This window comes from Phoxinus phoxinus (assembly GCF_949152265.1).
Source record: "Phoxinus phoxinus genome assembly, chromosome: 5".
Taxonomy (NCBI): domain Eukaryota; kingdom Metazoa; phylum Chordata; class Actinopteri; order Cypriniformes; family Leuciscidae; genus Phoxinus; species Phoxinus phoxinus.
In genome coordinates this window covers 9916173-9940209 of record NC_136880.1, presented here as the reverse complement: position 1 = coordinate 9940209, position 24037 = coordinate 9916173, and the positions used below count along the sequence as shown (strand labels likewise).

General features: G+C 43.5%; 1 protein-coding gene across 1 annotated transcript; it reads left to right on the top strand.

Moving 5' to 3' along the window:
* Window positions 1-16431: 16431 nt before the first annotated feature.
* On the top strand, window positions 16432-23811 carry LOC306998933 (uncharacterized protein; the record flags this gene model as incomplete). The annotated part of the gene is made up of 9 exons (XM_079613331.1): window positions 16432-16934; window positions 20380-20446; window positions 20552-20622; window positions 22715-22775; window positions 22882-22932; window positions 23007-23051; window positions 23134-23198; window positions 23318-23462; window positions 23556-23811. The coding sequence occupies 9 exons, from the start codon at window positions 16432-16434 to the stop codon at window positions 23790-23792; spliced, it is 1245 nt and encodes a 414-aa protein (XP_079469457.1). The 3' UTR covers window positions 23793-23811.
* Between the last annotated feature and the right edge of the window lie 226 nt (window positions 23812-24037).

The following is a 24037-nucleotide window of genomic DNA, read 5'->3' as shown; positions in this document are numbered from 1 at the left end:
GGAGTGAGGAGGCTTCCAGACGAGCTATGAGCGAGGATACACAGGTGTATCCTATGCGGAAGTGTTTTATTGACTTAACGTGACGCACGTGTAAATTCTCCTCCCCCTTCACATCGGTCACAATCATTTTATAGCTACCGGTATATAATTTTATTGAAGTTTATATAAACCACACGTCACACATTTTCAACAGGGTGTCTTGCTTTATTATTATTTATTATGAATTTCTCAAATAACCAAACTTCAACAACATAAGGGCAGATCTTTTGAGCGTTGCTGATGACGCTGTAAAGTGACGCTGTAAAGTGATCAAGTATTCCAATGTATAAAAAAGCTTTCATTCACTCCGTCCTCATTTCCTTTTCTTGCAGTCTTTCCTCGTATCCTCCAGGGGGTGGAGCTTAGACGCGAGGAAAGGAAACGAGGATGCACAAATAAGAATTGAGAAGCACCCAAGAACTACAACTGACTTCAACCACACCCTTCGATGAAATCAAATGAAGAAAACATTAAATCTGTGAAGATATCAGCAGAGGAGGAATAAACAACTCCACAAACAGCATTACCAGCTTCACTTATTACTAACCAGATTGACTTTATTTTTGTCACAAGTCTACGGAATTGATTGTTGAGAGTTGATGATGTTTAAGTGATCAAAAAATTATGCTACCATTATGGTGGTCAATGTTTGCTTTAGTTGGTCTCGTGACCCATTGAATTTTCAAAGCAAGCTTCTTTAAGCATTTGCAATAGTGTTTCATGATAAACACTTGAGCTTTGCTGAACAAAAGGTTTAAAGGGCACCTATTATGGAATTTTGAAATTTACCTTTCATGTAGTGTGTAACATAGATCTAAGTGAACAAAAACATCCTGCAAAGTTTGAAATATGAAAGTGCACCGTATATAAAGTTATTGTATTTCAAAAGTAAGAGTCGATTCGGAGTCATTTTTATGAATCGTTAGAAGACCGAAGCTTTTTCTCTGACTAGATGACATCAACTTGACAAGTTATTTGAATATGATACGCCCACTTATTGCGCTCCAAGGCCAGGGAAAATATCATGGCGACGAGACGCTGTGTTCTGAAGTGCGACTCAAAAGCAAACTTTTTTCATCTACCCGAGGAGGAGCATTTGAAGACTAAGTGGCTACAATTCATATAACTATACCACAGAAGTATAGTCCGAGCCTTGTGCTTTGTTCGCACCATTTGAAGACGATTGCTTTTTAAATGCAATCAAACTTGGATTCGCGAGCCGGCTGATATTGAAGGAAGGTTCATTTCTAAGTGTATTTGCATCAGCTTCCTCCTCCGTATCACAACCGGTAAGTTGTATTAATAATTGTTGCATTTATGTTTTATGTAGCATGCTTAATAATTATTTTGTTTGTTGAGTAAGCACCGTTTAGCTTCTAGGTCTTCAATGACAATTGTATTGAGATATGTGAAGTGTTTGTCGTTGTTTTCGGAGTCGTCTTAAAGAATAGAATAATACCTCGTAGTAACGTAACTGCATTTTTTTTTTGTAAAAATGTGTTTATGCATCGGGCTAATGCAAACAAAGACTGATTGTGCTTTTACAATATGAACTCTGGGCTATGCTCGCTAACATAACATTAAATTCTTTATCTTATTTTTAGTTTTTTACTACAAACTACAAAGCAGTGGACTATAATCATTATTATAACACGATTTAATTGATAAAAGCATCATTGTACTCCGTGTTAAACAATAAGTATTATCTCTGTAAACACTGCTGGGTCATCTGACCAATCAACGCAGATTAGCGTCGCGCAAAGGAGGGGTTTGGAAAAATGAGTCGTTGAACGAATCATTTGGGAGTCGGTGAGCAAATCAGGTAAAAATAAATACATATTATACGAAAACAAAAGTGTTTTTTGACATTGCATGCACGTAAAACTGTTGTTGGGGACTCCCTAAAGAACATTAGGAACATTTTAAATGTCATAATAGGTGCCCTTTAAAATACAATATATGCTTTTATGCTTGGAAGACTTTTAAATGTAACTCATAAAGAGATATTTGTTAAAGGTCAATTATCACGAAATAACATTATATACGTTGTTGCAGAAAACAAATCTATCATAGAGAGTGATGGGTCAACAGCCCAACTAAAGCAAACACTGATCTCTATAAGGGTGGCATTATATTTATACCAATAAAACATCAACATTTAAACCTCTGTTAATTCTCAAAAATAACTTATGTAGAAGCATGGCAGAAATCAAATCAATCTGGTTAGTAATAAGTGAAGCTGGTAATGCTGTTTGTGGAGTTGTTAACATCAGGTGTTCATCACTAATGCTCAATCATCTCTTAATTAATCACTTAATTATCTCATTAACTTTAACACTTTTAAAAGTCTGTAGAATGGGACAATAAGTACTTGAGCAATGTTGATTTAACATTGGGGATTTTGTTGTGTACCTGTAACGTTGTAGTAATCATTAAGAGCTTGATTAGCTTGTTCAGGTGTGTTTGATTAGGGTTGGAGCTAAACTCTGCAGGAGAGTGGATCTCGCGGTCCAGAGTTGAGGACCTCTGCTCTACAGTATGTGTGATTACAAAGTGTCACGGTTGGTAGATCCGCTGTCTCATTCTAGTCTGTGTGTTTACGTGTGTGTGTGAGGGCGTGGGTGTGTCTCGGTTCATTCATTGTTTCATGTGGGCGCGGTCACTGATCATCTGATCAGAGACAGCTGTAGGTAATCTCATCTGCCTATTTAATGCCCTGTCTTCCGTCTCATGTTTGTCAGATCGTTGTTTGATGTCTCCCTGTCTGCGTGCCGGTTCCTGCCTTTCCTCGTGTTTCGCCTGCACTGCACTTCTGGATTATTCACCAGCGATCTCACCACGGACTCCTCACCAGCGATCTCACCACGGACTCTTCATCTGCACTCTCACCACGGACTCTTCATCTGCACTCTCACCACGGACCGCCTGTCTCAGCCCCTGTGTCACGCTCCTCTTCTCCTGCTGAGTCCTGGCGATCCCAACGAGAGGATCTCGTCACCTATCATCATTCTAGAGTATTTGTTCGTCAATAAATACATTGTGCACTCGCACTTGTTTCCTCTCAGTTTCTCATTACAGAACGATCTGACCTACTATGGAAGCAGCGAGCGCAGAGTCCTTCAAGGAGTTCGTGGAGCACAGTATCGCCAGGATGGATCAGCAGGAGGAGAGTATTTCTAACACCGGACGCGCGGTTCAAGCGCTCGTGACACAGGTGTCCGGGCTCACCCAGCAAATCCAACTGCTGACTCCTCCCACTGTGCCGCCCACACCGCCTGTTCCCCCCGCCATGCCGGATGGCAGAGATCGTCCCGAGCCACGTCTACCTGTTCCGGAGAGCTATGCTGGTGAGCCGAACTTTTGCAGAGCGTTTCTCACCAAGTGTTCTATGCATTTTGCTCTACAGCCGAAGACATTCGAGACAGAAACATCTAAGGTGGCCTTCGTCCTTACCCTACTTAAGGGTAGAGCGGCGTTGTGGGGAACAGCGGTGTGGGAGAATCAGGACCAATGCTGCGCCTCGTTCCACGCACTCGCCGCGGAGATGAAGAGGGTCTTCGACCGCGCAGTGGCCGGCCGGGAGGCGGCCAGAAGACTAGCCGACTTGAAGCAGGGAAGCTCGTCGGTGGCGGATTACTCGATTGAGTTTCGGACCCTGGCGGCGGAGTGTAAGTGGAACGAGGAGGCACAGTGGGATATGTTCCTGCATGGGCTGTCCGACCGTGTGCAACGTGAGATCTACCTGCTGGACCTGCTTCCCGAGCTCAACGGACTCATCGACCTGGCGCTGCGGGTGGATGCTCGGATCAACCAGCTGGACCAACATCTCCACCCCACCCGCATCCACGGCAGCGTTGCGCCTAGAGGCAGCCTGGAGGAGAGCACGGTCGGATCCATCAACGATCCGGAGCCCATGCAGGTAGGGAGAGCCCGGCTTTCCAGGGAGGAGAGAGAGAGGCGGAGGTCCCAAGGACTCTGCCTTTACTGTGGCGGCCGTGGACACTTCCTACACTCGTGCCCGGTAAAAGAGCAAGCCCGATAGTAAGGTTGAGGCTACTATCGGGTGGGATCTCCGCCGGGAAGTCCTCACCGTCCACCCTCCTCCCTGTTAGGCTGAGATGGGCCAACTGCACACACGTCTGCCAGGCACTTGTGGACTCCGGGGCCGAGGGAAACTTCATGGACAGTCAGTTGGCACACAAGCTTCACCTTCCCATCACGTCTCTTCCTCGTCAGATCTCGGTCAGTGCCCTCAATGGTCAACAGCTCCCCAACATCTCCCGCTCCACTGCCCCCATAACCCTCATCACCTCGGGCAACCACATTGAGACTATTCCCTTCCTCCTCATGGACTCCCCTGTTGCCCCGGTGGTATTGGGTCACCCTTGGCTCACCAAACACAATCCTCGTGTGGACTGGGGTTCCAACACGGTTTCCATGTGGAGCGAGTCCTGTCACGAGTCCTGTCTTGTTTCTGCCTGTCCGTCTGTGTCTGTGTTACAGGAGAAGGCGGCGGATATATCAAACGTGCCTGCAGAGTATCTGGACCTGAAGGAAGTGTTCAGTAAGTCTCGGGCTGCTTCTCTCCCTCCGCATCGTCCCTATGACTGTGCCATAGATCTAGTGCCAGGTAAGTCTCCGTCTAAAGGCAAGCTTTACTCTCTTTCTGTACCAGAGAGGGAGGCCATGGAGAAATACATTTCTGATTCTCTGGCAGCCGGATTCATCCAACCTTCCTCTTCTCCTGCGGGGGCGGGGTTCTTTTTTGTGGGTAAGAAGGATGGTTCTCTGCGACCTTGTATTGATTACCGAGAGCTGAACAACATCACGGTAAAGAACACCTACCCTTTGCCGTTGATGTCTTCAGCTTTCGAGAGGTTGCAGGGAGCATCCATTTTCACAAAACTGGATTTACGTAATGCCTATCATTTGGTCCGCATCAGGAAGGGGGATGAATGGAAAACCGCGTTCAATACCCCCAGGGGGCACTTTGAATATTTGGTTATGCCTTTCGGGCTTTCCAACTCCCCAGCGGTTTTTCAGGCACTCGTCAATGACATGCTGAGAGACATGGTCGATCAATTCATATATGTCTACCTGGATGATATATTGATTTTTTCTTCGTCTCTCCAGGAACACGTTCAGCACGTCAGACGAGTGCTTCAGAGGCTGCTAGAGAATGGGCTTTTTGTCAAGGCGGAGAAATGCGAATTTCATGCACAGTCTGTCTCTTTTTTAGGATACATCGTCTCCTCTGAGGGAATGCGCATGGACCCTGACAAGGTTAAGGCTGTGATGGATTGGCCAAGTCCAGATTCCCGTAAGGCCCTACAGCGGTTTCTGGGGTTCGCCAATTTCTATCGGCGTTTCATTCGCAACTTCAGCCAGCTAGCCGCACCTCTGACTGCCTTGACCTCCCCCAGAACGACGTTCAGGTGGTCGGACACAGCTGAGGCTGTGTTCTCCAACCTCAAGAGTCGCTTCGTTTCGGCTCCCATTCTTGTCGCCCCTGATTCCACACGTCAGTTCGTGGTGGAGGTCGACGCGTCAGAGGTGGGGGTAGGAGCAGTTCTATCCCAGCGCGCGTCCTCAGATGACAAGATGCATCCTTGCGCGTTTTTTTCCCATCGCTTATCACCAGCCGAACGTAACTATGACATTGGTAACAGAGAGTTGTTGGCCGTCAAATTAGCGTTGGAGGAGTGGCGTCATTGGTTAGAAGGGTCGGGGGTACCTTTTATCGTTTGGACCGATCACAAGAACCTTGAATATATTAGATCTGCCAAAAGACTCAACTCCAGACAGGCTCGGTGGGCACTTTTTTTCGGACGTTTTGACTTTACTCTCTCGTACCGCCCGGGTTCCAAGAACATCAAACCCGATTCATCTCGTATTTTTGATCCATCCGAACGCCCGGTGACTCCCGAGTGTATTTTACCCGAGAAAGTAGTTATCTCCACACTCGTATGGGAGGTCGAGTCGAAGGTCAAGACAGCCTTAGAAGGGGTAACGCCTCCGCCCGGTTGCCCACCGAATCGTTTGTTTGTGCCGGAGGGGTCACGGTCCGACGTTATTCGATGGGGTCATTGTTCCAACGTGGCTTGTCATCCAGGGGTAAGTCGTACTAGCCACTTAATAAAGCAACGATTCTGTTGGCCATTAATGGCTCGCGACATTCACAATTTTGTTTTGGCTTGCTCAGTTTGTGCCACTGCTAAGACGTCTAACCGACCTCCTGATGGGTTACTTCGACCACTGTCTGTCCCTTCGAGACCCTGGTCCCATATAGCGCTAGATTTTGTCACCGCCCTCCCGCCCTCTAATGGCATGACGGTTGTTTTAACCGTAGTGGACCGGTTCTCGAAGGCGGCACATTTCATTCCCTTGCCCAAACTACCCTCAGCCAAGGAGACAGCGGTCACGGTTATTGATCATGTCTTTCGGTTACATGGCCTCCCGATGGACGTGGTTTCTGACAGAGGTTCCCAGTTTGTGTCCAAATTCTGGAGAGAGTTTTGTAGATTATTAGGGGCTACAGTCAGTCTGTCTTCGGGTTATCATCCCCAGAGCAATGGTCAATCTGAGCGAGCCAACCAAGATCTGGAGAGAATGTTGCGATGTTTGGTCTATAAGAATCCTTCGTCCTGGAGTCAACAACTCTCTATGGTGGAGTACGCACATAACTCGTTGCCAGTGTCATCCACGGGCCTCTCTCCGTTTGAGTGTAGCTTAGGATACCAGCCACCTATCTTTCCGAGTCTGGAACCCGAAGTCGCGGTCCCCTCCGCCCACGCCTACGTCCAGAGGTGTCACCGCACGTGGACTAGAGCCCGTGAGACTCTGCTCCAAGTGGGGGCGCGCACCAAGGCTAAAGCCGATCGCCACCGGTCTAGGCCACCCGTGTACGTCGTTGGTCAAAAAGTGTGGCTTTCTACTAAGAACATTCCTCTCCGCTCCGTGTCTAATAAGCTTGCTCCCAAATTTATCGGCCCGTTCACTATCACCAAGATTATTAGTCCAGTGACAGTCCGCCTCAACCTTCCTCCAGCGTACAGGAGAATTCATTCCGCCTTTCATGTATCCAAAATTAAACCCGTGTTTCATTCTCGTCTTAATCCGCCTTCCCCGGTTCCTCCTCCGCCGCGACTCGTAGATGGGGAACCTACTTATTCGGTACATCGTATCCTGGACTCGAGACGGAGGGGACGCGGGTTTCAGTATTTGGTGGACTGGGAAGGTTACGGTCCGGAGGAGAGGAGTTGGGTACCTGCTCGAGACATCCTGGACCACTCCCTCATCGATGATTTCAATCGGCAGGTAGGGTCGTCTGGGAACGCCAGGAGGCGTTCCTAGAGGGGAGGGTACCCAGACAGCATTTACATCTGTGCCAGATCCGTTTTCGAATCAGCAGATTCGCGTAGCAGTCGCACTCACTATGCAGATCTGCACCAACCCGAGCCAGACTTGTCTGTAGCTTCGACTGTGACAGTCCGTCCGGCGGGTGCGGCGCCAATCCGGGGCAGCTGCGCAGACCAGACGCGCCACATCTGAATTGAGTCCGTCCGGCGGGTGTGGGCCGGATTCGCGCGAGCTGCGCAGACCGGACGCGCCTCAACTAACGGAACGCTTTTTTTCCTTCATAAACCCGCAACTCTATCTGACAGGCATACGAGTGGAAGACTGCAGGCTGCACACCGGCTTTGTGATTATTGGTAAGTCTATTATACAAGTAAAATGTAGTAAGTGCATTATAAAAGTAAACTCGTGTTGATGTTATAGTCTGTTAAATATTTATATTAAACAAAAAGTTGACAAAAGTTTACACTGACATTCTGACAACCTAAAACGTGTCAGACAAGCTAGCTAGGCTACGGTTAGCCGGTAGTATGTTCTTTTTGTTTTAAACATCCACAACTAATGTGAATAGGAGGCTTTAAGTTTGAATCGGTGATCACTGTCACTGATCATGACACACTGTCAAACAGCGCCTGATTGCTGGATTTTTGCCGACAGTAGCCTATAGCCAAATCAATAAAGGACAATTAAAAAAAAAAATAAAATTCAGTGAGATGGCAACCAAGGCCATAATGGCTCGTAAGTAGGCTATGCCTCTCACTTAGTCTTTACCTAGGCTATATCACCACTCTCTCATTCATTTTAGTCACATAATCACATTTATTATTATTTATGTTATGTGTGGAAGCATTTTATGTCATGTAATAAAGTAATGTAATCTTTGAATATTAAATCTAATATTTACTCTTTGTTTCTTTGCTTTGTGTGCTTTTTGTACGTTTTACAGGTGCAGTGAGGAAGAATCGCATGTCTGACAAAGCCACCGACACGGAGACGGAGATGCTGTTAAATCAACCAGATGGTTTAATCTGGCTTGTGACTGCCGGGGTGGCACCCAACTAATGAGCAGTAAATATGTGCAGTGTTCACATTAGGTTTTACTTGGTTAACATTGATCTTTAACCATATTATTTTTTTTCTTACTTGATTGTATTGGTATGTATTGTTTGTTTGTTTTTGTGCATCTGGATTCACGTCTACAGATGGTTGTTCATGCTGTGTTCTCTTTTGCCTTTTTTAAATAAAAAACTATTTTGAAAATTACAAATTGTGTGGTTTTTGAGCCTTAATTGTCTGATAGCCTAAGTGAATCACAGACCAGGGCCAGATGAGCCCCAGATGTGAAATATGACTCGCGGATCTGGGCCAGATCCGCACCACACCTCATGGCATTAATAACTGTACTGGGCCAGTGCTGGCCCAGATCTGTCTCTGATCCGTAATTCCAACCTGTTCCGGTATTGGGCCGTTGGAAAGAATGAGCCCGGCCCAGGTCCGTTTAGCGGATCTGCGCCAAATGCTAATGAAGACCTGGGCCAAATCTGGCCCAAATACATTTTGCTGTCTGGGTACTGTCACGGTTGGTAGATCCGCTGTCTCATTCTAGTCTGTGTGTTTACGTGTGTGTGTGAGGGCGTGGGTGTGTCTCGGTTCATTCATTGTTTCATGTGGGCGCGGTCACTGATCATCTGATCAGAGACAGCTGTAGGTAATCTCATCTGCCTATTTAATGCCCTGTCTTCCGTCTCATTTTTGTCAGATCGTTGTTTGATGTCTCCCTGTCTGCGTGCCGGTTCCTGCCTTTCCTCGTGTTTCGCCTGCACTGCACTTCTGGATTATTCACCAGCGATCTCACCACGGACTCCTCACCAGCGATCTCACCACGGACTCTTCATCTGCACTCTCACCACGGACTCTTCATCTGCACTCTCACCACGGACCGCCTGTCTCAGCCCCTGTGTCACGCTCCTCTTCTCCTGCTGAGTCCTGGCGATCCCAACGAGAGGATCTCGTCACCTATCATCATTCTAGAGTATTTGTTCGTCAATAAATACATTGTGCACTCGCACTTGTTTCCTCTCAGTTTCTCATTACACAAAGAGGATGATCAAAAAGTCAAACAACATATGATGCTCACTTTCTCCGCTGGCGAACTACTGGCAGCTCCTCTTTGTCTGTATTCAGATCAGAGGTGTGGCAGGACAGGCCCCGCCTCTTACTGAGACTTTCAAAGCAGTCTGTAGGCAATGTTTAGTACTGTATGTTACCAATTAATTCTATATCACAACATCAACATAGAAAGTACAATGAGTAACATCAGAACATCTTAACCCCCCACCCTTACTTGTCTCGTAGTATATTATAGTACAGTCATTACCAAATGTTGAGAATTATGTTATTATGAATATCTAAGACAAATCATAAGTCAAACTCCAAGAATGTGCCAGGCAGTTAAAAAAAAAAAAATCTTAGGATGCCAATAATCAAGACAAGCAAACAGGGGAAAGTTATTACATACGTGTGTATCGATATATATGTGCAAAATAACTTTAACTAGTTTAATTAAAGATAGTGTTTCCCATTTAGGGCTGGGCGATAAAACGATAACGATATCTATCAATGATACAACTTTATCAATAACGATTGAAAAATGTCAGATATAGTGGTCAAAAGTCGTCAATTGGGAATTTACATAATTAAAATAAGTCTTTAAGAAGTCTTTAGTTGTCTTTGAGGTTAATTAAAACACATACTTACTGTACAAAGGCAAAGACACTGTGTAAAATGGCTCTGAAAAGAGCCTTTGGGGTGTATGTAGCTCCTGTTGAGAAAAAGAAGAAACATGAAAAGGAGTCAAATATATTGCAAATGCCTTTGTGAATGAATATGCACTCAGTTTTAATTTATCTTTATTGACTAAAACAGTATGTTAAGAACATGGCAAATCAGAAGTGTAGGATGACTTCTAGATTGATCACTTACAAAAATCAGATGAAAATCGATCACTGAAAAAACAGAAAAGACAATTATTCTGTTTTGTTTAAATTACAAAGGTTAATAAAGGTTCTATTTTATGAATAGGTGTGTGTCCAAAAAAACCCACTTACTATCACTTTACTACTTCATAACCACTTCTTTGTCTAACTGTCTACAGTGGCTTGTACTAAACTGAGCTCTTTGATTGACAGGTATACTTTTAACGTTAACATAGAAAAGCACAACAAAAGAGCTGCCTTTAATTTTAAGCATGTCACTTAGGGTGCATCCAAAATCGCGTACTATGTGAGTAGGTACTAAATTTAAATTAGAACGTACTTCGCGACCATTAAAAAAGTACGTTCTATATAGTATGAATACGGGTAGTATGAATGGACGCCATGTTGGAGATTTTACGTGACATACGCTGTCATAACAGCGCGAAAATTTAAAGAGCCCATTCCACTGACAGCACCAACTTCGAGCAATGTTTTTAATTCTGTTTTCCGCTTTCATCAGCGTTTTTACCTCATTCGAGCTCACAATCCAGAGGCGGCGTCGGTCAGCTACTTGCAGCTACCTTTGTCGAGAGCTTTTGCAGAATTTCTCAAATGACGTAAATATCTTAATTTATTTAGCTAAAAAAATTTACCTCAAAAAAAAAAAAAAAAACACTTGTGAAAAATGACAGATGTTTTTTTTTTTTTTGTCAAGGAAAAAGTAATTTATTTGCTTGTGAAATTATTACTGTGTTATATTACCATAAACATGATTGAATCAATAGAGATGCATGTATGTGTGTGTATCTCTATTGATTCATTCATTGATGGTAACTTAATAGCAACTACAGATACTATGTACGCGGCAGGATTTTAAACACGGTCCTGAGCCGTTGCTGGGCACCGTGGACAGACGCCGAATGGCGCCGCCGGTGTGTACACTCATAGAGAATAATGTGTTCGAATTTTTAAACCGCGGCACTTCTCGTCCGGTGTGTGACCGTTTTCATCACCAATTATCATAGTAGAACAGCTTTCTCAAGCAGTTTGTGATGGATTTTGGAAACAGGAGATGAGCCCCTGGTTAAATGTGCCACCTGGCTTGAGAAACCCTTTCTCAAAGACTTTCTTTTAGTCATTATTTGGGTAGCACACATATTCTGAATGCCTTCGGCAGAATTCAAATGAGCCCTCATTGCTCGTTGGGGAGCATTGACACATATTTGCATGCCACTAGGTCTTGTCAGCCTGTCAAATCACTATGGACATCAGTCACAAGCAGCCTGTCTACCATTTTGGACTGTGGAATCCCACTCACCCCTATACTTTGTCTTCTAGGAGACACCACTTCTACTCTCATTCCACAGAAGCTGAAATACCCAGTACTTGTCTCCCTAACTATTGCTAAAAAAATGATCTTTTTAAATTGGAAATCTAGACACTCTTGTCATATAACTCATTGGAACAACCTAATTTCAGAATATATTCGCACAGAAGAGCTTTTATCTCAAAAGATCAATAATACGTCAGCCTTTAAAGATATCTGGGAGCCCTTCATAACTTTTCTTCAAACTCTGTAATAACTGCCCTATTTACAGTCTCTACAACGTTGATACTCAGCACCTGTTTCTCTCTTTCTTCTTCCCCTAGATCAGTATGCTAATTTATACAACTCCCCTCTCCCTACCCCTACTCTCCTCTTCCCCCTCTTTTTTTTTCTCTCTCTCTCTTCTCATCATATCGCACTCATCTCCAACCACACACATACACACACACATTCCATCAACCATTTGCTCTCTCGGTAGATCTGATCGAGAAAATAATATTATGTTTATATGTTTGTCTATATGTATGTATTTCTCTGTCCTTTGTTACTTATTTATTTACATTATTCCATTTATTATTTATTGTTGTTGGTCTGTCTTGTGTTAGAAGATAACTGCTTATCTTCTTGTTTGTTAATGTTTATCGGTTTATTGTTTTTACATGTCCATCATTTTGCCCACCCTTCGATGTTCATCCTTTTTCAGGCTAATTTGTGTAATTTCCTCTCAGTTTTTGTTTGATTATACACTTTTACCTTACATTGTTTGGACTATCAAACTATTAAGGGGTGGATGTGGTTTGTCTGGAGTGATTATTGTTGGTATGTTTTATATGATTCGAATTAAAAATAAAGTTGTCCTCCAACGAGGGGGGGTGGTGGCGAAAAAAAAAAAAAAAAAAATTCAAATGAGCCATGTTAATCTAGATTAATTCCAAGATTACAGTGAGATTAATCTAGATTTAAAAAATTGATCTATGCCCACCACTAATATGGGCATAGATCATATATATATACACACACACACACACACACACATATACATTTATATATATACACACACATATGCATCATACATACGAAATAGATCGTACATATTATATATAAATAAGCCAACACAGGAAACAAGTATCTTGTTGATTCAAATTGTTTTTTAAAATAACACTATATATGTATTTACAGATTGTGAGCCCTACGAACTACTGCCACCTGAATGCTGCTGTGCCAATTCTTCGGATGTATTTTGAAGATGGAGCTGACCTGCGCGCCCCAACCTCCGACTTTCACGGCAGTCCATCCAGTCCCTGATTGCTGCAGTGAAGCCCGATTGCGACCATGGGTGGGAAAAGGACATCGAGGTGCTGGTGTTCCTTTACTGGCTGGCCCATGCAGCATCATACCGGGTAGTGTCACATGCCTTCGACATCCCGAAGTCCACTGTGCACGACATTGTGCACAGAATGAGCAAGGTGGTCATCTGCATTTTAAGGGAGCTCATCGCTTTCCCCAGTGCAGATGACCTGGAGGCTGTGGGAGCAGGTTTTGCCCAGCTGGCAGGGTCTCCAGCTGTCAGCGTTGTAGCTGGTGCAATAGATGGCAGTCACATACGCATCAAACCACCAGCAAGTGACGGCCAGTGCTACTTCAACCGGAAGCTGTTCAATTCTATCTAGCTGCAGGCCATCATTGACCACAAGGGGAAGTTCATGAACATTTTTGTTGGGTATCCTGGGTCGGTGCACGATGCCAGGTTGCTGAAGAACAGCCCTGTGTACACTGGCCGCCTGTTTCCACCTGCAGGAAAGTGCATTCTTGGAGATGGTGGGTATCCTTGCCTGAGTGCGCCCATCTGCCCCATGACCCCACACAGAGAGCCTGTGCAGAATGCTGTACATGCTCGCTATAACAGGAAGCATTCCCGTGCACGGAGTATCGTCGAGAGAGCATTCGGGATGCTGAAAACTCGCTGGCGTTCCATTTTTTTCAAGGCCCTGGAAGTCAGCCCTGCTTTTGTGCCAGATGTTGTCGCATGCTGCACGGTGCTCCACAACCTCGGTCTTCTCAATGGGGACATTGTTGATCCTGAAGTTGCGGAGGATGATGATGGCCCACCTGAACCCCGCAACACAGAAGCCAGCGCAGGAGAGCACGTGCGGGACAATCTCGCTGCAGCGGTGTCTGCACCAGGCAACTGTGTGCCTGCTCTTCATGAGCACGATTACCTGTAAGACTTTTTAACAGGTTGGTTTCATTCTCTAATCAGTTCTTGTTCTCAGATTGACATTGTTCCATCAGTTCTTGTTCTCAGATTGACATTGTTCCATCAATTCTTGTTCTCAGATTGACATTGTTCCAGCTTGTCTATGTTAGTTATTATGTAAATAGTTAGGTGTGTGTGTGCTGTGATGCGTACAGTGCAGTAGTAGTAGTTAGAGAGGTGCATGGCTATCTGTGTGCATCCACCTGGATCTTACAGCTCACTGCCGCTGGACAAAGCCTCTCCAGACTCAATGACAAGTGTGATTTTGTATACCAAATCTTTGAAATTCTAGCTACATATCACATATTTGAGCTTAATGTTTTACAAATTATTTACTTCAAGTGGAAATCCAAAAAGTATCCAAGGCTTAAAGTCCTCATCTTGTACACATTCTTTGAAAGAAACATACATTGAATTATTTTAAAGTGATGCCCTACAAATGAGATTGCTAGTATCAAAGTCGGTCAGGGTATATTCTGGCAAACCGTTTGCCAATCACGTTTCGCAATCGGCAAAGCAGATCATAGCACACGCCGTTTACCAACACACGATGGATAACTCGCAAAGCAAAACGTTCCTGCCTGTTTTCCCAGCACATCACTATCAATACACATAGAAAGCAAGAGACTCGAGACGTAAGAGGCGGGGAAATCGTTTAAAATTTAAAAGTTTGTATAAATGCAACATTTAGCCTACTGTAAGCATAATTAAAGTCGTGCGCATTTGCGTCCATTTTTCCTTTTTATCCACATTTTTTTTGTATTTTTAAACACTATTGAATTCCAAACTTTAAATTAAACAAAATACAATATTAGATAGAAAATAAAATATTGATTTTTGCTCATTAAAGGGATACTCTACCGTTTTTTCATATTAAACTATGTTATTCCCTTAACTAAGACGAGTTGATATTAAACTATGTTATTCCCTTAACTAAGACGAGTTGATACATACCTCAATCATCTCAGTGCGTGCACTTAATCGCTCTGGCGCGCCGCGACACTTTGATAGCACAGTTCATTCAATAGGGGCCAAGCAGAGAAGCTACCAAACACCTCCACGGTTTCCCTATTTAAATACAGTTACTCGAGTAGTGTAATTCGACCTAGGACGGTGACACAAAACAAAACGTTGCGCTTTTCTAAGCGTGTAAAATGGATAACTATATTGTATGGCGGAATACCATAGCAAGTGCTTGGGAGCACTTCGACTTGGCGCAGTAATATCTTCACTCGTGAAAAATCCTCTCACCGGCCCCCGCTCCCTCTCCCAGAAGATATTACTGCGCCAAGTCGAAGTGCTCCCAAGCACTTGCTATGGTATTCCGCCATACAATATAGTTATCCATTTTAGGGAACAAAGAGTGCTTTCAGTATTTAAGAGTAGTCTGAATGTTTTCCAGTCAAGAGCTGTGATTAATTGATTATTCTTTCTCTTTCTCATTCTCTCTAGATAAGATAAGCTGCTTCACACTTATGCACAGATCTCTTTTTATAAGATGTGGTTTGTCCTGTTTGTTTAATACCTATTAATTTCGCGACATAAACGCATTTTGAGATGCAAGTACATTTAACCACGTAGACAGAGTCGCTCACAGCCGCATGTGAGAGCGCTCTTCACAAAGCGGCCGTGAGTATTTGAAATTGAAAGCAGCTTCTGTCGATGGTTTTCATATTTTTATTTTTAATATATAAGCCAACTGCATTCCAAAAGACATATGATGCCTTTATAGAGCATTTGTAAGGAAAATACCGGCGGGCGGGACCGCGCACTACTAGAGTAACATCAAGCGCGCGTATTTCACAGCGAGTGCCACATGATCTTCTAGTCAGTGCAATGAAGCCCGCGAATGTCCAATTCGCTTCAACTTTGCATCTATGTAAAATGAATAATAGTTTTATGTTTTCGTTATTTTTTTGCCATTTCATTGCTAACATCAGCCCAGGTTCAGGTTCCCAGACGAATGCAAGCTAATCTTAGTAACTTTTATCAGTGCTATCGTTATTCTGTATATTGTACGACATCACTAGCGTAAGGCAAAGTGTACATTGTAGGCTATATAATTTTCTCCGTGAGCAGAGATCAGTTGATGTGACGGAGGTGCGAGGGAGGTAGAGGTAGAGGGAAAGGAAAAAATTAAAACAGGGCCGGTGCCAGTGAATTGCGGAGACGCGAAATGCGAAGCTTGAATTAACGGGTATGTCCCTCTTTGGCTAATGTACTTTCAAGATGGAGGGGCAACATGGCGACCGACATTCAAACCCCTCACCCGTAAGTATTTTCAATGGCATATTATACACTCACGAGAATACTTTATTACTTGAACGAAGTTATACAATAATGAGCACATATATTTTTGAAAGAACTAAGTGTTTTTAGCTAAGAATAAACTAAAAAAGTTACACAGTGTAGCTTTAATGTTTTCTGTGCTTACTTTTCTACAATTATGTATAATTTCATAGGTATGTGATACCATTATGAGCCATGCCAAGGAGAGGTTTTCTTTCACCAATCATCTCATCAGTGCCACTCTGTTGCAAGGAGACTTGTTCCCACAACACAGCAGAAAGTTCCCAGATTCAGCACTAGGAACCACAGTGGAAGCCTATCCCATGTTGGACAAATCCAGACTTAAAACAGAACTGTCCCTGATCTATGAAAATGAGGACTTCCAGGGTTGCAGTGGTGCACTGGCTCTCTTTCAGGTTGTAATGGAAAATAACCTTCAAGACACATTCACTGAAACTGTAAGTCTTCTCAAGATCCTCATCACCACACCAATGACAACAGCAGAATCAGAGAGGTGCTTCTCTACTTTAAAGAGGATCAAAACGTTCCTTAGGAACACTATGGCACAAGATCGCCTCAACGCTCTGGCTATGCTCTCTATAGAGAAGAAACTCACACGGGACATTCCAGATTTCAACACAAGGGTCATTGAGAGATTTGCCACTCAGAAAGATAGACGAGCAAAGTTCCTGTACAAATAAGAGTTCTCCATGCCCTTCACTCACTCACCCCCCCCCCCCTAGCATTCACTCCTGTCTGCCTCGCTGTGACTCTGCTGCTGCTGTGAGTTTGTTTGCTGCGTCTAAGCCTCGTATTAGCTTCATATTTCTTTCTGTTTTGAACCATCATTTATTATCATTTCTAGTTGTTTATACTACTAAATACAGCTTACCCAACATCTCAGATTAACCTGACATTGCTAGCTTCCGTTATTATCAGCACAACACGCTAACTCGCTAGCCTTTTAACACACCACCCGTGCGCTCAGTTATTTATTTTTCTCTCGCGCGCCCGCGCCTTTGAGTTCATAAAAGCCCAGGTGAGTAAGAATCAGTCAACAAACACGGTGAGTAATGTCTTCTCCTGTTATTGTCACCTGCACTTCATGTCACATGTTTACCATAGCCTTCTCTGTCGGCAATATAGGATTTATATGTGATAAATGCAAGGAGACACTCAGGCTGACGGAGAAGATTTCAGAACTAGAGACACGCATCCAAACTTTAATCGAGAATAGTAAGAAGAGTGCTAGAGCTTTAGATACTATTTTGGATGCGCCTAGCCTAGTAAATTCTTTACATAAGTCGGTTCCGGCTGAAGTAGAGCCCGTGCAGCAGGGCAGATGGGTGACAGTGAGAGATCGCTCTAGTCGCGGATCAAAAAACCACTTTTCCGTTCCGATAACAAATCGATTTGCCCCGCTCAGTGAAACACCCACTGAGAATTATGCTGATTGTGCCCTGGTAATATGCGATTCTATTACACGGAACGTGAAAATAGAGACACCACCATAGTCACATGTTTGCCGGGAGCCAGAGTGCCTGACATCAAAGCAAATTTGAAAGTGCTGGCTAATGCTAAACGTAAATTCTCTAAGATTATTATTCACGTCGGCACTAATGATGTTTGACTCCGCCAGTCGGAGATCACCAAAATTAATATTAAAGAGGTGTGTGAACTTGCAAGTACGATGTCAAGCACTGTAATTTGCTCTGGACCCCTTCCTGTTCGCAGGAGTGATGAGATAGTTAGTAGATTGTGTTCACTCAATGGCTGGCTGTCTGGGTGATGTCCACGAAATAATATAGAATTCATAGACAATTGGAAAAGTTTTTGGGGCAAACCTGACCTGTTGAAAAGAGATGGTATTCATCCCTCCTGGGATGGTGCTGCTCTTCTCTCTAGTAATTTGGCTCATAGTCTTAGAGATAAAACATGACAATCTGGGCCTCAGGTCAGGAAGCAGACAGACTGGCTTAACCGACTGTCTGCTAGCGGCCTCACGTCACCAAGGTCAGATAAATCCTATCACATAGAGCCTCTTTCACCTAGATATCATCATATAGAGACTGTGGCCACATTTACACATAGCCGGGTATTTAGAGAAACGAATATTTCTCCCCCTCCGTTTTCAATAATAACATCGTGCACACAACCCGCATAAATACGCCGTCGAGCGCCTTTATAACTATGCTAAACCTATGGGCGGCAGTGTAGGGAGAAGGATAAAGCCATGCAAGCCAATCAGAATCCTCAGAATCGACAAGAGAGAACCTAAAACCCCGTTTCTCCCAGTTGACACGACAACATATAACCGGCGTTTTCAGAAATCTCCACTTTGGCCGGAGTTTTTAGAAATAACCGTTTTCTGGGATAAAAACGGCGTTTTCGTGTAAATGACAGGCCAAAACGCAGAGAAATATCTGCGTTTTCCCATCGTGTAAACGGGGCCTGTGTCTGTTCCCCGAACTTGGAAATCCCTAAAACTTTCAAACCCATCTAAGGTTAAAAATTTACTTGATGTTCAACAAATAAAAAACTGATATAATACAAATGAGCAAATGATAAAGCTTGGGTTGCTGAATATTCGATCTCTTACTTCAAAAGCGCTAATAGTTAATGATATGATTACAGATTATAACCTAGATGTGCTGTGTTTAACAGAAACCTGGCTAAAACCAAACGATTACATTGCTTTAAATGAGTCAACCCCACAAGATTACGGTTATAAACATGAACCTCGTCTGCTCTTTTTGAGGAGAATTGGGTTGTAGCTCGTTGTCTAGGTTACTGTGATTGTAAATAGGTGTCGTTTGTGTTTTAACAACGTTTAGCTCAAGAATATTGATCCGGGAAGTTCGAATAGCGCAAAAGATCTGGGAAAAAAAAATTCTCCCATCCTAAAAAAAATTCCACCACCACGTCCCTTTAGGGGCTCCGTAGCATATCAGTTATCTTGTTTTTTTGTTATTATTTTTGTTTGATTTTGGTTTTGCGAACCTTTAGTAGGTTATTAACTTCTTTTTGTGTATTGTAATTTCGTTTTCATATTAATGTGGAAATGGGGTTATTTTGAATTTAAGCTGATTTGATTTTCCCTTTGTCTTAATTTAAATTGAATGAATTGTTTTTGTTAATTGATTTATTTTGGTTGATAACATTGTGAAACGTTTGTTCATTTGTTGTAGTTATTTTGAGTTAAAGTATTGTGTTTAAGCTTTTCTTTACAGTTGTGTAATTAGTACAATATATTGTATTAACGTGGGTGGGTGTGTGTGTGTGTGTGTGTGTGTGTGTGTGTGTGGGTGGGTGGGTGGGTGTGTGTGTGTGTGTGTGTGTGTGTGTGTGTGTGTGTGTGTGTGTGTGTGTGTGTGTGTGTGTGTGTGTGTGGGTGTGTGTGTGGGTGGGTGGGTGGGTGTGTGTGTGGGTGGGTGTGTGTGTGGGTGGGTGGGTGGGTGTGTGTGTGGGTGGGTGGGTGTGTGTGTGGGTGGGTGGGTGGGTGGGTGGGTGTGTGTGTGGGTGGGTGTGTGTGTGTGTGTGGGTGTGTGGGTGGGTGTGTGGGTGTGTGGGTGGGTGGGTGTGTGTGTGTGTGCGTGTGTGTGCGTGTGTGTGTATTGAGTTATTTTTGTCTAGGAGCTGCAGGCCTTGACCAGGGCGACCATTCTCTCTCTCGATGGTGGTGGTGTTTCTTCATTGTGTGCTGTGGTCTGTGGCGTGCACTGGGGTTCTTAATGGTATGAGTGTGCTGTGCATATTGTGAGATCCCTTATTATTGGAGCATCTTCCCTGTAGTTTGGATGCAGCTCCATGACATTTGAAGTGACTTATGTAAGCCCGTATTAAAATTGATGTGTGAGATTGTCTAATTTATGCTTTTATGTCCTTATAATAAAACTTTTGTATTTGACTGATGCCTGTGTCTCCACGTTGCTTGCCACTGGGTAGGGAACCTGTCAGCCTTTTGGAGTTAGATTCTTTGGGTGAAATTCCCAAGGTGGCGTAGTCAGGCATTATTCCTTAATTTGATCATCTCAAATCAATTTGCTAAATTTACCTGGGCCACACGGGGCCTCGGTTACATTAAGAATGTGTCTATTTTTCTAGACATTCTGTTAACAATGTTTTTTACTTTTTAGGTCAGATCTTGTCACAGCTGGCACACATCCAATAAAGACTGTTGTGCCAGTCTTGCATTCCATTAAGGTACTGCTTACAATGTTTTAGCATACTGATGAGACTATTAAGCTAGTCTCAAGCTTGTGTACAGTTTTACCAGCATTTGACTAATGCTAATTTTGTGCCGTGCAGGTAAAAGAAGCTTGGGAGGTGCTTGGTTTGGATTTGATTGGACCACTGCCAGAAACGGCACGCAACAACAAGTATGTCCTTACCATGACAGACCTGTACACTAAGTGGGTGATTGCAGAACCCCTGCAATCTAAGACAGCAGCTGAGGTGTCACCACAAAGTTGTACTTGTTCGGCATGGTCAGAAAAATCATTACAGACCAAGAGAAGGAGTTTGTCAACAAGGTGAAGGTTTGTAAAGGTTTAATTGTTTTTCCCCCTTCTCCAGTCACTCTCAACATATATGTTGTTGTCTACAATTACTCCAGTCTTGCAAATTTAACTGATGATCCCTCTGCAGCTCAACAGCAGCATTTTCAGTACGCTGAACATCAAACATGCTGTCTCCAGTGCTTACCATCCCCAGACCAACGTTATATTGGTAGCTAAGAGGGAGATTCTTTTTCTTGATTCTCTTCGCCCTGATGGTTTTGGAGATGAGACTTACAGAACCATATTTAGGTTGAGACTAAAGATAATTCATTTACTAGCCTTGTTCTAGGTGTAGCAGTAGGCATCGGCTCCACCTATTAACGCCCGGCTGGATGGTGATTTGGCTCTAGTTATGAGGACTATAAATGCGGTTGGTGTACGTTACCTGTGAGGGCATTACACGTGACATCATGTCATTGTTGTTGTTCCGGCGCGGTGTGCAAGAGCTGGAGAGGTAAGAGCTGCTGGTTAGCGACTCTGTTGCGAATGATTCCTGTGGCATTGGGTGATGTGGACTTCTTTGTTGTAGTGGACAGGGGAACTAATCGGCATACACTCGGCAGCGCTCGTTGTTGTGCGAACTTCTAGAGAAGCGGATGAGTTTCGTGGTTCTCTAATGACGTGCTGTCCAGGTATGTTTTCAATCTTTTATAGTTAATGTCTCCGTCCGACTCAAGTCCGCTTAGTGAGTTTCCTCTGTTTTAATCCAGGTGTGTTTCATATGCCTGGTCAGGTTATGGTGGGTTGTTTCGTCGTCATTGTTGTTCACTGGACGCTTTAATCAGAAGTCCGGTTCAACATAAACAGCTGATCGACCGCAAACTTTCTATGTGCTGCTCTGCTGTGTAGCCTTATTGACTAAAGCGTCACGGCGACATCTCCGATCAACGGCACCATTAACGTTAACTTTTCTCTTTCATTCCATGAGAACTGGTGTGGATGTTTTCATTGCCGGGATGTGATATTGGGTACTCAGAATGTAAGGAGCTGTATTTAAAGTGGCTTTTGATGCTCATTATTCTTAGTCATCACTGTTCATTGTTGTTTTGATTTAAGTTCTCCTTTAAAAAAAAAAATCTATTTATCATTTGTGAATGTGTAAAATTCAACAATGTTGTGAGGTGACGATCATCTGGAACGTATATGTCTATGATGAGAGTGTTTTTTATCATACTGAAATGAGATGAACATTGTGCATTTGGGTCAAACAATTGTTTTTGTGTATTTCTTGTTTTCTCCTTTGGTTTTCTTCATTTTGTGGTGTGAGTCTGTGTGTTCTTTATTGTAGGCCTGGGCAGCAAGGAAACTAAGGGCGACAGCCCTCCTCATCTTGGTGGTGGTATTTTGGAGTGACTGCTGTGCCACCCGGAGGTGTTTGAGTGTAGTGTGAGTGCACGTGTGTTTGGGTTTTCTTTTTTCTTTTTTTTTTTAGGAGAATAGAGAGGCCCCTTGGGTTGAGGGACTTGGCTGCCGTCCCCAATTTCCGTCGCCAGGAGCGTCCAATTTTGTATATCCTTTTTGTTGATAGTGGTTTTCCTTCTATGTGATTGTTTGGATCATTTTAATGAATAAAAGTGATTTTACTGTTTGTACCTCACCCATGTCTCATGCCTGACTCCAACCGATACGAGCCTGTGAGCCTTGTGTGCTCCTAGTATGTCAAGGCCGATTCCCTGGTAAAAAGCCCCCAGGGTGGCGTAGTTGGTTTATTTATTTTGTGTCCCTGTTGTAAGAACTCGGTCGCCACATAGGCATGTTATTTGGTTACAAAGGGAGCCTCGTTTTTAGGTTTCAAGTTCACACAAGAGCCTCGTTTTCAGGCTTCCAGTGAATTTAAGAGCCTCGTTCTCATCATACAGAACTGATCAATTAATTACATATTATGTATTTTGTGTTTTCTTTGGAATGCTAGACACATTGCTAGCTCCATTGACACAGGATCCTGGACTGAAAAAACAGGAAGAGACCTTGGGGTATGTTTTAAAGTATATAACTGTAAATCTGATTTAAGTATGCATGTTTAAATGTTCAAACAAGCTAGCAGTTGTTTTTAAACTAACTGTGGATGTACTTTTACAGGTTTCTCTTCAACAGTGTACAGAGAATTCCTGTGTTGTTTACATGCTGATGGTAAGAATAATCAATTTGTCAAAGCTGTTAGATAATAAAAATCAAAGTCTTACAGTGTTATTTGTATTTCACAGTATGCTCTCAGTACCTGTACTTCATGTCCATTAATATTCACAGAGGTAAGCTGGATTTTCACACAAGTATGCCATCAAACTCCTCGTATGTATCAATATTTTTTTTTTTGTGTGTGTGTGTGTTTAGGAGGAGGTGCCATTGATTCGCCAGTGGTGGTGCATTCAGCTGATGGAGAGGTTTTGCCTAGAAGGGTATGACAGACACTACAAATAAAATTTCAGTATCTTGGCTGTATTTAGCCACTGTTAGAAAAGTGACACTAAAAAGGTTTTATACAAATAGAGTGCCTACATTTACATATTTTCCAAAGGCATGGACAGAGATTTGCATACTGGACAAAAGAAGCATCCCAACTCCATCAGGAAATCCTTGAGCCTGTCTTTAGGGTGTCAAAATCCACCACCACCAAACTGTCGCTCAACAAAAGAGTTGTGGTTGAAGAGGACACTGATAAGGTAAATAATTGTATCGGTCATATATCAAGCAGTTGCATGCATGCTGGATAAATTGTGCCAAATTTGTGCCATCATATATATTTACTTCACCAGGTGCAACAGCCAATCATTGTAAGAGACCTTCTTACAGCGTTGTACTGGGTATGCAGTCACAGAGACTTATTCCGTAAGGAGGTGACAGAGCCTGCTTTTCTGCAGATGAACGGTGATCAACAACAAAATGCCCTCAGGAAGGTCCTGGAGGGAGCAAAGGATGATTTTTTGTTTATATTCCAGTGTCTAGATGACATGGAAACCTTTTTGTCATACTGTGCTGATGAACAAGGCTGATGTGTGAGAGAGTGCCTGTGAGAGAGAGTGCGTGTGTGAGAGCGTGTGAGAGTGCGTGTGTGAGAGCGTGTGAGAGTGCGTGTGTGAGAGCGTGTGAGAGTGCGTGTGTGAGAGCGTATGAGAGTGCGTGTGTGAGAGTGCGTGTGAGAGAGAGTGCGTGTGTGAGAGCGTGTGAGAGTGCATGTGTGAGAGTGCGTGTGAGAGAGAGTACGTGTGTGAGAGCGCGTGTGAGAGAGAGTGCGTGT